We start from the raw sequence: 14033 nt of genomic DNA on the forward strand, positions 1-14033 counted from the left end.
ATGACACATGGGTTAAAATCAAGCAACAGGAGGTCGAGGACTTTACAGAACACATCAATTCGGTGGACTCCAATATCAAGTTCACACGTGAGGATGCCAGAAACAACCATTTAGCCTTCTTGGACTGTGATGTTACGATTGGAGAGAACAGGCAGCTCCAGACAGAGGTTTACAGAAAACCCACTCACACTGACCAATATCTGCTCTTTGGCTCAAACCACCCCCTTGAACACAAGCTCGGGGTGATCAGGACTCTTCAACACAGAGCCCTACAGGTGCCCACAACTGCAGAGGGAAGTGCAGAAGTCCCAGAAAACAAAGAGACCAGATAGACAGGAGACGGAGACAAGAAGAAGAGGAGTGTCTCTCCCTTATTTAGCAGGAGTAGGGGAAAAACTACAGAGGATCTTCAGACAGCACAAAATCCCAGTTTACTTTAAACCAGTCAACACCTTGAGACAGAAATTAGTTCACCCTAAGGACAGGATCCCTAGTTACAAACAGAGTAATGTAGTGTATCATATCAGATGTCAGGAAAACTGTAATGAACACTACATAGGTGAGACGAAGCAACTTTTACACAAGAGGCTATACCAGCACCGCAGAGAGGTCGCCAGTGGACCTCAGTCTGCAGTTCATCTCCACCTGAAAGACACTAACCACACGTTTGAGGACAAGGAAGTTAAAATCTTAGCCAGAGAGAAGAAATGGTTTGAGAGAGGTGTCAAGGAAGCATTCTTTGTAAAACAGTTGAAACCCAGCCTTAACCACGGCGCGGGTCTCAGACATGCTTTGTCCGCTGTTTACAATGTGGTACTCAGGTCAAAGCAGTTTCAGTCTTTTATTCATGGTAATGAGTCATTCACGTCATCAGGAGAGAGTCGTTAAGGGAGCCATCAGGGGAGGCTTCCGTCCTGTCATTAGGAGAGTGCTAACTAGAGCACAATAGGTGCTAATTAGAGCTATTGTTTAGTCACTAGCCTATAGCAGTCAGCCTCTCGGTAGGTGGGGTCTGGTTAGGTTAAAAAACTCCAGCTTTTGTTGGCTTCTGGTTTATTCTTCTCTACAAGAGTCAAGACAGAAGTCAGACTACCAGAGCAAGAATTTTAGCTGAGGAAGCTTCTGTGATTTGAAGCGAAACGTCCTCACATCAAGCAACCCAGTCCAGTCGAAGATTCAAGCTTCTCTACTAACTCAAAGTATGTGATTAAATTTACGTGAACAGTCATAACTGGGGTTCAATACTTATAAAACAGTAACTAAAATGAAAACAACCCATAAGTCCTCCACATTATTATTGAGCGAGGCCTTAAGAGGACTGGTGTGAACAGGCTGACCTGCAGTGTTACAGTGAAGGTGCTTGCTCACCCTGAGGATCGGGAGTCCCTCTGATATGGCTTCTGAAATAGCTATAGCTCCTGCTGGCCGAACCAGACAGTCCCCAAAGTTTAACACTTGAATATTGCGAAGTGGTTTCAGTGCCTGTGAGGAGAGAGAGGGTTTTTGTATTTTAATGGCTTAATGCTATCTGTAATTCAAAAATGCAACGGCACACAGACACAAAAGTAAACATATTAGCCAATAATGACCTTTGATCTTGATTGCTGACCTCTGATCTTGACTGTGTGTGTGTGTGTGTGTGTGGGGGGGGGGGGGGGGGGGGGGGGGGCGCTGAGTGGGAGAGCACTGAACATAAACACACACACACACACACACCGTCCATTTCATTCATTCCAAATGACATTACGTGGACATTTTAACATTACAATGTGACATGACACACTTGCACTTGTGTCACAGTACCTCAGCCATTGCGATCGCTCCCTCCTCACTGAACGTGTTGTCATTGAGGTTGAGCACACGGAGGCCTGGATTGTGCTGAATGGATGTGGCCAGCGCCGTCACACCAGGATGGTTGATTCCATTCTGGGGCATGTAAACCTCCTCCAAACTACCCATTACCTGAAAAAGGACAGTCTTAAGACACAGAATTCCGAATGTGCACACAATCACAGTGTATTTTTACAGGAAGAATAGTAGCACATGCTGAGAGGTTTCCAAGTTCTTTCATATATGATTCAAAGTTGGCTGCACAGCAATTCATGAAAAACAAACCAAAACATAAAAATACATTCACACCCTCTGTGTTTATCAGAGAAGACTGTTATTTTTCAACTCAACATTCTGTTAGATTATAAGCAACAACATCTGGAAACACGACATTGGCTGGTATTCTTACCTGGAAAGCCTGAGCAAGGGCAGTGGCTCCATCATTCTCCAGACGGTTCCTGCCTGCAACAAACACCTTCAGCCTCAGAGGGGCACCTTTTGCACTGGACTGTTTATGGCACTCAATCAATGACGCTGCCAAAATCTGAGGAGACAATCAACAGACACACAAATGTCAAAAGCGCTGCACTCCCGCATTTGCTGGTTGTCCACAAATTCCATCAGAGCCCTAAATCCACCTCACACTGACGGGTTAAACTTTTTTGTCGTCCCCGGACAAATTATATAAATGTGTTAAAGTCAGTTAACACAATCCGTGACTGTGACTACACCATAAGGTACAACAACCTGCCTGTGAATCACACTCATCCTAGATTACGGTTTGTTTATATATATATAAATAAAACAACAATTCATATTTTAGTCTGTAACATTGAACTGTTCACTGCTGAATTAATTATTTCTCCCCTTAAGACAAAATAATAGGTTGGCATTAAAATATGCAACACAGATGGAATTTTTTTATGTACAATTTTTAGTCTTCCTATCAATTTGCATACCCATACCGGTGCATTTTAAGTATAGCTGCAGGTCTATTGACATAACCCACCACATGCATAAAAAGATGAGCAACACCGTGTCAAAGGCAAACAGTCTGCAGGGGTTCAGTCCATCTGGCCACCTCTGCAACTGAGTTCACCAACAGCTGCATCACATCAGCTCAACGGGGTGCTCATCACTGAAAACCCCTGATGAGGTGGTTAGCTGGATTGAAAACCTGCAGATTCTGACCCTTTCTGATGCTCATTCCTATATATCATATATCACTAGCAATATGTCATAACTCAGTCATATTGGTGACTTACCTTCCCACCTCCAACTCCCATGCCACAGTTGTTAAGCCGTAGTTCCTGTAACGTGTAGCATGCAGTGCTTTTGAGCAAATTCTCAATACCCTTCACTCCATCTGGTCCAAAGGCGTTGTCGCTGAGGTCCAAAACCGTTAATCTGGCACCCGCCATCATCAGAGCATCGCCCAGAGCATTCTGAAACAAAAGGGAAGGATCGTGGAATAACCAGTAATGAAACACACTTTAAGAACAGTTCACTCAAAATGGAATTTGAGGCGTTCCCATAAAATCTAACAAATGCAGCCCTGGGTGCAAATGTCACAGGCACCTTGGGTGTGAGATGTGCCGTAAATTTTAAACCAAAGTGAAATTAAAAGTCGCAACAAAGAGAAAGCTTTTGTTACATTTACAAGCTCATCCAATGAAGTAGTGACATGCTTTAGATCTTTCATAGCAAACCCAAAATTAAAAGAAATGAAATAGTGTTTATTTGCTCTACCCAGTCTGGACACAGTATAAACGTAGTCCCTTCGGATTCTAATAATAAAACAGGAATGTGCTTTGTGACAATTCTGAAACTTTGTTGCACTGCTGATTTGCTGACACACTTAAAACTACAGAAAACATGCGACACCTGCCCTCACTTTGTGCAGGCCTATGTTCGTTTTAATTGCACTTTAGTTTCAGCAAAAGACGTGTGTGCGCAGAGTGCATTCAAACAGTATAAATGCATATTAAAGTGAAGACTTTCTTTAGAGGCACAACAATCTATCCATTGTGCAACTGTTCTGTGACGCAAAAACTGTGTTCAGATGTAACCACAAATTGTTACTATGTGCTTACTGTGGTGTGTGGCAAAAATCAGTTGCTTTTTCAGTTTCGTCACATACAGTTCCTACAGGGGAAGACAATAGATTTAAGACTTTTTAATACCAATCATAATGAAACTGAAAACGAATGCTACAATAACTGTGGATTACTTGGAAGCAATTGAAAGTGTCTCTGCTTAAAGTGTTCTGGCAACAAACAAGAGATTTTCTGGTTTGTGCTATATTGCTTTGGGTCATGTTACTAGAAGCTTTCTTTGAATGCTAAAAAAGACAGTCACTTATTTTGATATTTTTAACTGCAATGTCAGAAGAAAACATGAATAAAATCATAATTCCCATGTCTTGGCATTTTTAAGACTTTCTGGAGCAAAGTGGTTGTAATAAAGCTGTATGGCAAACCTACTTCAATAAAAAGTACATTACTGGTTCAAAAATGGCTTGCAAAAAAAAAAAGCGGAAATACAGGTTTATACATAAAGAACATGGAAAAGTGCTCATTTGCAAACCAATTAAGAACCTTCAATGTTATGATGCATCTAAGAATTCCTCAGCCCCACTTACCCAAATTTAGGACATCTAGTAACTTACCAGTGAAGGAGGGATTTCTGAGCGCAGACGGCCAGTGAACATGTCACTCCAATAGCAACGCTGAGAGCACACAACCAGTGACAACATGTCAGCTAAGATATTTTTCAAAACATTCCACACAGAACAAATCTGAAATATGTTAAATATAGATGATATTGGCAATGACAAAATACATGAACCCTAACTGCTCATCACACAGCGTGTGAACTCATCATCCATAAAAATGATTACTTATTGAAATCAGAAGTGGCACGAATATACTAGATTTTTACACACACACGTACACACGTTTTGACATTGAAAATTATAATGAATGCTCTAAACCTTGAACTCGCTCTTGTTCTCCAGGGCCTTTGCGATGGCCAGTGCAGCTTCCACGCCAATTGTGTTTCCCTCCAACCTCAGAGCCTGCAAGCCCTGGAAGTCCCGGATCTCCTTCACAATCTCTTCCACTGGGGGGTGGGAGGGGGAAGAGGAAATTATGTACATTTTAGGCTAGCATGTCAACAGCTGATCTGAAAAGATCAACTAACAACTCTCTTCCTGACCTGAGTAAGGCCTGTGCCAACTTCAGTTTCAAATGTTAGGGCCCATTCACACTGTGAATATGTACAAGTCCAGGGTGACTCACGGCGAAACAGCTCATATGATTGAACCACGAAACATCGCGCCGACAGGCAGGCATGCACGATGCCAGTGCGACGGACATGCATGCGGGAACACACTGCCAACAGCTGCACAATGTGTAACCACATTGTGCAGCTTAATAAATCAACACACCATATAAAAACACTACATTTATTTATAATATGATCCATCTGTTCCTCTGTAGATGACCCATGGTCACAGACATACAGTCATGAAGAGGCCGTTAAATAACCGTGGGTAAATAAAAAGAAAAAAACACCACAGGATTCAAACCTACACGCTCTGCTTACCAGACGGAAACTTTACCACTCCACTATAATCACTGTCTTGCAACAGGAGTGTGAAATGGGTAAAAAATTAACAAGCACATAAACGTATTTTCTAAAAAAAAAAAAAAAAGCAGCGCTGTGATAACTGACCAACCATTGTTTGGTATGTGCATATTTCTGCTGATACATGACTGAAAGTGGAGTATCTGTCATACTGTTGGCTTGTCCCGGTCGTGCGGCAGGCTGCTCACAGCCCTCACGGCCTGACACGCATGTCCTGTCAGACGTGACATTCAGATCGCCTGCTGCGTGTCGGACTGATGGCCTGTTTCTCCTCCCATCTCAAAATCGATATATGTTTTTATGCATTTCACACAAGCGCACACACACACACACACACACACGGGACGTGCGCTGCAGCTGTGATGTCCAGAAACGGAGCCGTCCCAACAGCTCTGGGCAGCCAGCCATGTCCCCTGTCCTGTCAGTGCACAGACCAAGATGAGAGATGCCTCGTCTGTGTCTGTGTGTGTGTGGGGGGGAGCAAACACACGCACACATGTTGTGGGAGGAGCCAACACTCTGGCACGCCACATGTACAATCGGCAATTTCACAGTCGTGGGACACTTAGACAAATTTCACATCCAGCTCGACAGTGATTGTCTGCTTTCCTAATTCCAGCAGTAGTCAAACAGAATTCACACTCCCAACACACACACACATATATATATATATACACACACACATACATATAAACACAGTCTATGTGAGTCATCATAGCTGTTTATTGCCAGCCATTTCTTTGTAAATTAACCTAATTTAGTCACATTTGTAATCCACAGATATAAATGAACATTTTGATGTATATTTTGTTGGTTTAAACTGTAAAAGTTCCCCACCACACGTGTTTAAATGATTCCTTTGTTTGGCAAAATCAGGGATGTCACCTGGGTAGACTAGACTTTTTTTTCCAGTAAATCACTCAGGTTCTGTGAATACGATTAAACTGTATGACCAAGGTTGGGTAGGATTACTTTGAAATGTAATCCAAAAGTAATCAGATTACAAGTAATCCAAATGTATGTACATACATACATGTAATCCACATGTATTCTTTCAAAGTAATCCTACCCAACCTTGTGTATGACTATGTAAGGCAATGTATATGCAATTTTATGAAATCTCCCTATTTTCTCAGATTTTGTTAAATTAATGGAATTTCCTGTAAAGTGACATCTCATCAAAATGATGGCAAATTGAGGACCCTAGGCCTTTTTAAATCCCTTTGCCAGGCATCAAAAATTAAATCTTAACAGAGATCAACTGGAGATAAGATTTATTTTTAATTTCCTTATTCATTATTATATAAGGGTGAGTGGCTCCTTGTCATTTGATTGGTGGGTTGTATGTCACGCGACATGGATTTTTCGTACCATTTGCCACTGTGTTTCATTGTCCGTGCAATTGTTCTTTTTTAGCGTGCAATTTTGGTGCTATATGAAATGTACTATTGCACGCCTGGCCACCGCACATGCTCACACAATGGGGGGCAGCGTTTAGCTAAACATGGCAGAGGTTTTTTGCTGGTGGACAACGATTTGAAAGAGCAAATTGACGCTGCTAATTCTTCTAAAACAAAAACAAAAAAAGAGCTATGCTGTAAGCTGTCTGGAGGCATGAAGAGCTGTTAGGATGAAAAGCTGGACAAATTTCTGATGTGATTTTTCGCTGGGAGGAACGACTGAGGAACGACACAAAGTACATGAAGTCAATGCACGGCATCACAGACTGTTTTTTCAAATTGACAGAACAATTTTGGACTCCAATTTCAAGTTCATTTTGGACCATTGATGTCAAAGCACCAGTGGAACACCAAAATGTAAGTCCCTTTTCTGTTGTTTATAATTAATAAAATATCAAATCATAAGGATCTATTTTAGCAGTTATATAAAACAAATAATGAATTTTTTTTCATTCTTTCAATGGAACAAATATTTAATTCTGTGAAAGCTGAAACGTACCATTCAACTCTGCTTTGCCTCATTGAATGGAACATTCCATCTTTCACCTCATGAAATAGTTGTACCATTGAACAGACACATTCATTATTTGTATATGAGTATTTTTTTATTTACAAGATCAGATGTTTTTATCTGATTACCAGGTGGTTCATTAGATGAAAAGATGATTATCGTTCTAGGGTTAATTTGTATGGATAGGTATCGATAAAATTTTATCGATTCCATTATCGATTCTGCTTATCAAGCCGATTCCTTATCAATACCTCTTGTGAATTTTCTGTGTACTAAAAGTAGGCTTTACAGGTTTTCTATGTCAACAACATTTTATTGAGTCTTAAAGTAAATAAATATGAAATTGGTCAATGGATCCTTAAACTCTGGACATAAATAAACATTACATGGTGGCTCCTTTATCTCTGGACATAAATAAACAAAATCTGTAGTTTTGTCAAAAGCATTTCCTTCCAGACATTACTGGCATGAATGTCACCCTGTACCTCTGAGCTGAGCTCTTGCAGCCGGCTGTACTGCCCGTCAGCATCAATTTAATTCATAAAGAATGCCAGATGTCTCATTTTGAGAGGAAAAAAAATGTTTTAGATAATTGTAGTTTATTGTCTGTATTACAACGTTTGTAAAGACGTGTCATTTTATTTAAAGCATCATTTTGCTTTGAAGTTACGAGTATTAATTCCGACCGGATTCTAACTCGACTCAGCAGAGAGAGCGGAGCAGCCATTTGGAGCTGTGCCAACGGAACTGAGGACTATTCTCATTTCTTGACTGCAACAAGACAAGAGTCCCAGTTAGCAACTTTAATCCACACAAAAGTGATTCACGATTGACATATTTTAATGGCTTTGAGAGGGGTTAAGAAGTGGAGCTTCTGCTTCTGAAGAGCAGTCAATCAAAGAACAAACAAAACAGCGGATCGAAGCACTGCTTCATTGGTTCAAGCTCCAAATCGAAGTCGCACGGAGAAGTGGCTGATTACAGAGCTGCAGCAGGGTCTGCAATCAACGTAGAGAAATGATCATTTTACCGAGAAAAGCCGCGGTCCCACCGAATAATGAAGGATGAAGAAGGAGCCACGCACCCTGTTTTTTTTGTTTCGTGAGCTATCGTGGCAGTATAGTGACTCAGAGCGGCTCTTAGAGGCATTATCTTCAGTTAACGAGGCTCCTCTCTGAGCGTGGCGCTAATTTCAAGATGTTTAAAATTTAGCAACAACAGCGTGGCGCAGTTTGTGTTCGAGTTACTGCGACGGCTTAGAGGGATTTGCATGGTGCTTACGAGTCTACAAAAAGTCCATTATCCGTGCGCCTGGCACCTTCGCAGGACCTGAGAGGCTATTTTTGGAATAGCTGTCCTCTTGCGCACACAATTCCACCTGCTCTGTGCGCTGGACTCTATATAAAATAATTATTTTGTAGTGGATTAATCCTTTTCTGCCAAACCTTGGATGCTGAAAACACCTCTAATCACTTCTAGAATCAGAGGACTGTTTCATCTGGACGCTTTTTTCCCCCCCCTCTCTTTCCTGCTCCATGTGGAATGTATTTTGAACAGCTTAAGGTAATTATTTTTAATATTTTTTATAGCCTGATAAAACAGTTCCTAGCTGTAAAAGTATGTCTGTATGTTGATGTCTGCTGTATGCAAAAGTATGTTGATTTAACATCTTTTTTTTTTATACTTGTTTTTTTATTGGTTTTCACAAATTATAACAAAATACACAGAACAATTGGTCAGTTGTCATCAATATACATTGTCCATTTTTCCCAAAAGTCTTCATGTTTAGCTTCTTGCAACCTTAAAATAAAAGTAAGTCTTTCCATACTGTGAATTTCTCCAACAATGTCCATCCAGTTTTTAACTGTGCGGGGTTCTTGTTTGTACCATTTGCATGTGATGGCTTTTTTGCTGCTGCCAACAAAATTTTAAATAAGTATACATCTTTTTTCTGAATCCCTGCTCCCATTACATACCCAAAGTATAATGTCAGTATTGTTCTTGGTATACTGTACCCAAATACCTTTTCAATTTCACTACCAACATCTTCCCAAAATTGGGACAAGTTTTGACACTGCCAGAAGATGTGTGCATGTCCCACATCCTGCTCTCCACACTTTCTCCAGCAGGGTTGGTGCAAGGATATTGATGCCTTTTTTTTTTTTTATCTTTGGTGTAATAAAATATCTGACTAAATTTCTCCAACAGTAAATTTTCCAATTTCTTGAGCTAGTTGTAGTTACTTGAGATTTGTAAATATTATACCACGTCATTACTTATGTACTCCTGCAACTCCTTTACCCATTTATCTCTAATATACAGTGTTGATGTTCTCCTATTAACTATCAATCCTTTATACAACTTTGATATGACTTTACTACTTTTGTTTTTATATGCATTATTTAATATTTGTGTAATTGCATTCATTTCACATGGGAGGTTTGGCTTTACTTCTTTTAAATAATAGTCCCGTACCTGAAGGTACATATAGAAATCTCGAGATGCTAAATCAAATTCTTTCTGTAGTGTTTGAAACCTTTCAATTTGGCCTTTTTTACGAAATTTATTTAGAATTTTTAATCCTTTAAATGCCCATTCCTTGAATTTAGAATTCATACTGCCTGGTTTAAAGTTTAAGTCAAAAGCTATCCAGCTAAATACTTTAATTTCTTCCTCTATTTTACATCTCTTTACTAATTTAAACCAAACCTCCAAGGTGAATCTAGTAATAGAGTCCAACTTATTTTCTCTTTCCTTAAACATCTTATTTGCTATCATAGCTTGTACATGGTCTACATTGCCCATTTCTATTTGTTTCCACTTTGTCATGTAGTTTGAATCACACCAGACCATGATATGTTTGAGCTGTGCTGCATAGAAATATTCTTCTAAATTGGGCAGTGCAAATCCACCCTCATCTTTAGGAATTTGAAGTGCTGAGAATTTAATTCTAGGTTTGGCCCCATTCCAAATGAATCTAGAGATTTTTCTGTCCCACTCTATGAATTGATTGCTTGGTATTGGCACTGGCAGAGATTGAAATAAATATAAAATTCTAGGCAGCACATTTATCTTAATCGTTTCAATTCTAGATTGTAAATCTAGCAAATGAATGTTCCATCTCACCATGTCTTGGTATATTTGTGTATTTAAAGATCTATAGTTAATTTCATACAACTTGGTAAGGTTGTTGGTGATTTGAATTCCCAAGTATTTGATTGACTTTTTATTCCACTTGAATTTATATTGCTGTTTCATAGATGGAGAGGGGCTATAATTAATGGGGAGCACTTGAGTTTTATCAATATTCAACTTATAACCTGAGAGGTGACCATAATAGCTTAATAAATCCATTAGCTTAGGTAAACATTTGTCTGGTTGTTTTAAATATATTAACACATCATCCGCAAACAATCCAATTTTGTTTTCTATATCTCTAATTTTTATTCCTTCTATTTCTTGCTCTTGTCTAATTGCCTGAGCCAAGGGCTCAATATAAATGGAAAACAGGGTTGTAGACAGGCAGCAACCCTGCCTCGCTGATCTTTCTAATCTAATCCAATTTGTGAGGCTACCATTTATCTTAATTCTTGCTTTTGGGTTTTGATATGTTTTAACACAGTTGATTGCTTGTGAGTTAAGACCAAACCTTTCTAAACAGAGATAGAGGAATCGCCCACTAACAGAATCGAAGGCCTTTTCCACATCCAAACTTAAAAGGACAGCACTTTTGTTTGTTTTTTGTATTTCTTCTATTATATATAGTGTCCTTCTGACATTGTCTTGGGTTTGGCGCCCTCTAATGAAGCCTGACTGATCATCTATAATTTCTGAAATGAATGATTGGAATCTATTTGAGATTATTGATGTGTATATCTTATAATCACAGTTCAAAATTGATATTGGTCTAAAACTTTTGCAATGCTCCCTGTCTTTACCCTCCTTATGAATGACAGTAATTACAGCCTCTCTCCATGATGGTGGCAGTGTACCATTCTTCAGAGTTTGATTAAAGGATGCAAGTAACATTGGATATAGCTCTTTCTTAAAAAAACCTATACCATTCAATAGGATATCCATCTGTTCCTGGAGTTTTGTTTGAGTTCATTCTTTTTATTGAATATTCTAGTTCTTTCTCTGTAATCTGTGCACATAATATTGAGTTTTGTTCTTCTATATTTGGGAGGTCTAATTATTTAAAAATGTTTTAATTGTTTCATCTTCTGCTGATTCAGGTTGAGAGTACAGGTTTGAATAATAGTCTTCAAATGCCTTTTCAATTTCCTCTGGTTTATACATTAATGTTTTGTGTACAGGGTCTCTGATTTTATTTATAGTATTTAGTTGTTTGTTTCTTAATCGCCTGGCAAGAGATTTAGTTAATTTAGGGCCTCCTTCATAGTATGTTTGCTTTAAAAATCTAATTTTCTTTTCTACTTCTTCTGATAATATTTTATCTATTTTCATCCTTGCTTCTTTAACCTTTTTCAGGGACTCCAGATCCTTGTTTTTCTTATGTAATTGTTCTGATATTTCCAATTCTTCTGTAACCATCTGGAATTCCTGAATTTTTTTTTTGTTGTTGTTGTTGTTGTATGAGGAGTAAGAAATTAGTTTGCCTCTTATTACTGCCTTCATAGCATCCCACACCATTGTGGGATCTGTCTCTCCATTATCATTTTCTTTTTATATCCTGCACTAATTGCTGGTTGTTTAGCAAACCAATATTTAACCTCCAGTTTGTAACCTTAGGTTTCCTATTGAGATCCAGTGTTAATTTCAAGGAACAGTGATCTGATAGATCAGCTGTCCCTATCTGACATTCTACAACCCGAAACCGATCTTCTATGTTCATAAAAAAGTAATCTATTCTTGTGTGAGCTGAGTGTGGAGCAGAATAAAATGTATAATCCCTCTCTAAAGGGTGACATTCTCTCCAAACATCCATCACTCCCAATTCAGTTAGTGTTACATTAATGTATCTAGACAAATGTGTTTTACTTTTCTTTTTAGTACTATTAGAGTCGAGAAAAGGATTTAGGACTACGTTCCAGTCTCCTGCACAGATTAGAATTCCTTCCGTTTCTTGTGTAATATTATCAAAGACAGATTTATAAAAAGATTTATCAGATTCTGGTGGGGCATAAATATTTAATAATGTGACCATTGGATCTTCCAATTTTCCCCTGATCAGAATGTATCTTCCATCTTTATCTTTAATTTCCTTTAAACCCTCAAATTTTACATGATTAGAAATTGGGATCGCTACCCCTCTTTTTCTTCCTCCTTTAAATGAACTATAGAATGTATTTTTAAAACCCATATTTTGTCATTTTTGGTGCTCCTTGTCTGTCAAGTGAGTTTCCTGTAAGTAAATTATCTCAGCTTTTTCTTTTTTAAGCTTTGTAAGAACCTTGCCCCTTTTTATTGGATTATTTAAACCATTCATATTTAGTGACATGAACCTTACAGTATCAAGATGCATTATAACTAAGATAATAACTCTGAAGACAGTCTGACCATAACAACACAATGAACTCTAGAACTGTAGAACACTTAATGAAAAAATGAAAAGGATCTATCCGATATCCTGTGGAACCACTAATTGGTCCCAAAGTCCTGTTGGTAGGAGAGGGGTAAAGCCTCCTGAAAAAGAAGGGCCCCTCAGTAGATGTAGGTGTTGACTTGAAGAGTCCTCCTTCCAATCTACCCAAGTCCAACATAACTTGTATTTTGCTTCTTGCCAGTTCTTTATCCCCCCCCCCCCCCCCCGGGAGGCAGATTATCGGGTTTTCACTCACTAGCTTCTTTTTTCCGATAAATTAAATAAATAAGAGGGGTGTTAATATAAAGAAACGTAAAATAATTCCAATTTCTATATATATTATCTAAATGTCTGTATGCAACTTTGTTTTTCACCCCTTTGCTCACTCAGTGAGAAAGTAATAAGAATAAGGGAAAAAAAAAGACAATGTTATTTATAATCAGTTACCTCCCTTTAATTACTTTTCCGCCTTATTTCCGAAACTCCTGTAGTCTCTCCCTCGCTCTTTGGCCCGCACTGCTCGGTGTATCAGACGCTGTAGAGGTGCGCGTCCAGGGAAAAGCCTGTTGAATGCGTCTCTCCATCACGTCTTCCTTCTGCTCCGCGCTTCTGGTCGTCACCTCGAGCCCTTTTCTCCGCATCTCCCCCGCTGCCTCTCCCGGACGGCCGTATGTCTTGGGACCGTCGTGTCAGTGGATTTTGATGTTGGTCAATGGTGTCTGGAACTTAACTCCATTTTCCTTTAGTACCTTCTTTATCCCTCCATAAGCTTTGCGCTTTTGCACCACATCGTAGGCATAGTCATGGTCAAAAAATATTGGCTTTCCATTTATTTTAACACGTTTCTGCCAAGCTTTCTTGAGGACCAGTTCTTTTGTGTCAAATTGAAGGAAGTTTACGATAATGGACCTGGGCGTTGCTCCATGGTCGGGGTCTCCCAGCCCCAGTCCGGTGCGCACGTTGTATCATGAGTCTTGTCTCTGCGGGGAGATCCAGCTCTCTCTGCAACAGGTCCTCCATGAAGCGTATAACCAAGCCC

General features: G+C 39.3%; 1 protein-coding gene across 2 annotated transcripts in view; it reads right to left on the reverse strand.

The window, feature by feature from the left end:
- The window catches only part of rangap1a (RAN GTPase activating protein 1a), a 37462-nt gene that overhangs the window by 15284 nt on the left and 8145 nt on the right, over window positions 1-14033 (reverse strand). For both annotated transcript variants that reach the window (XM_034189407.1, XM_034189408.1), the window contains exons 3-8: window positions 4823-4950; window positions 4499-4558; window positions 3096-3275; window positions 2240-2374; window positions 1804-1962; window positions 1369-1482 (exon numbers count right to left, since the gene is read on the reverse strand). In XM_034189407.1, coding sequence (XP_034045298.1) covers window positions 1369-1482; window positions 1804-1962; window positions 2240-2374; window positions 3096-3275; window positions 4499-4558; window positions 4823-4950 — 776 coding nt within the window. The remainder of the gene's footprint in view (window positions 1-1368; window positions 1483-1803; window positions 1963-2239; window positions 2375-3095; window positions 3276-4498; window positions 4559-4822; window positions 4951-14033) is intronic.

This window comes from Thalassophryne amazonica, chromosome 16, assembly GCF_902500255.1.
Source record: "Thalassophryne amazonica chromosome 16, fThaAma1.1, whole genome shotgun sequence".
NCBI lineage: Eukaryota > Metazoa > Chordata > Actinopteri > Batrachoidiformes > Batrachoididae > Thalassophryne > Thalassophryne amazonica.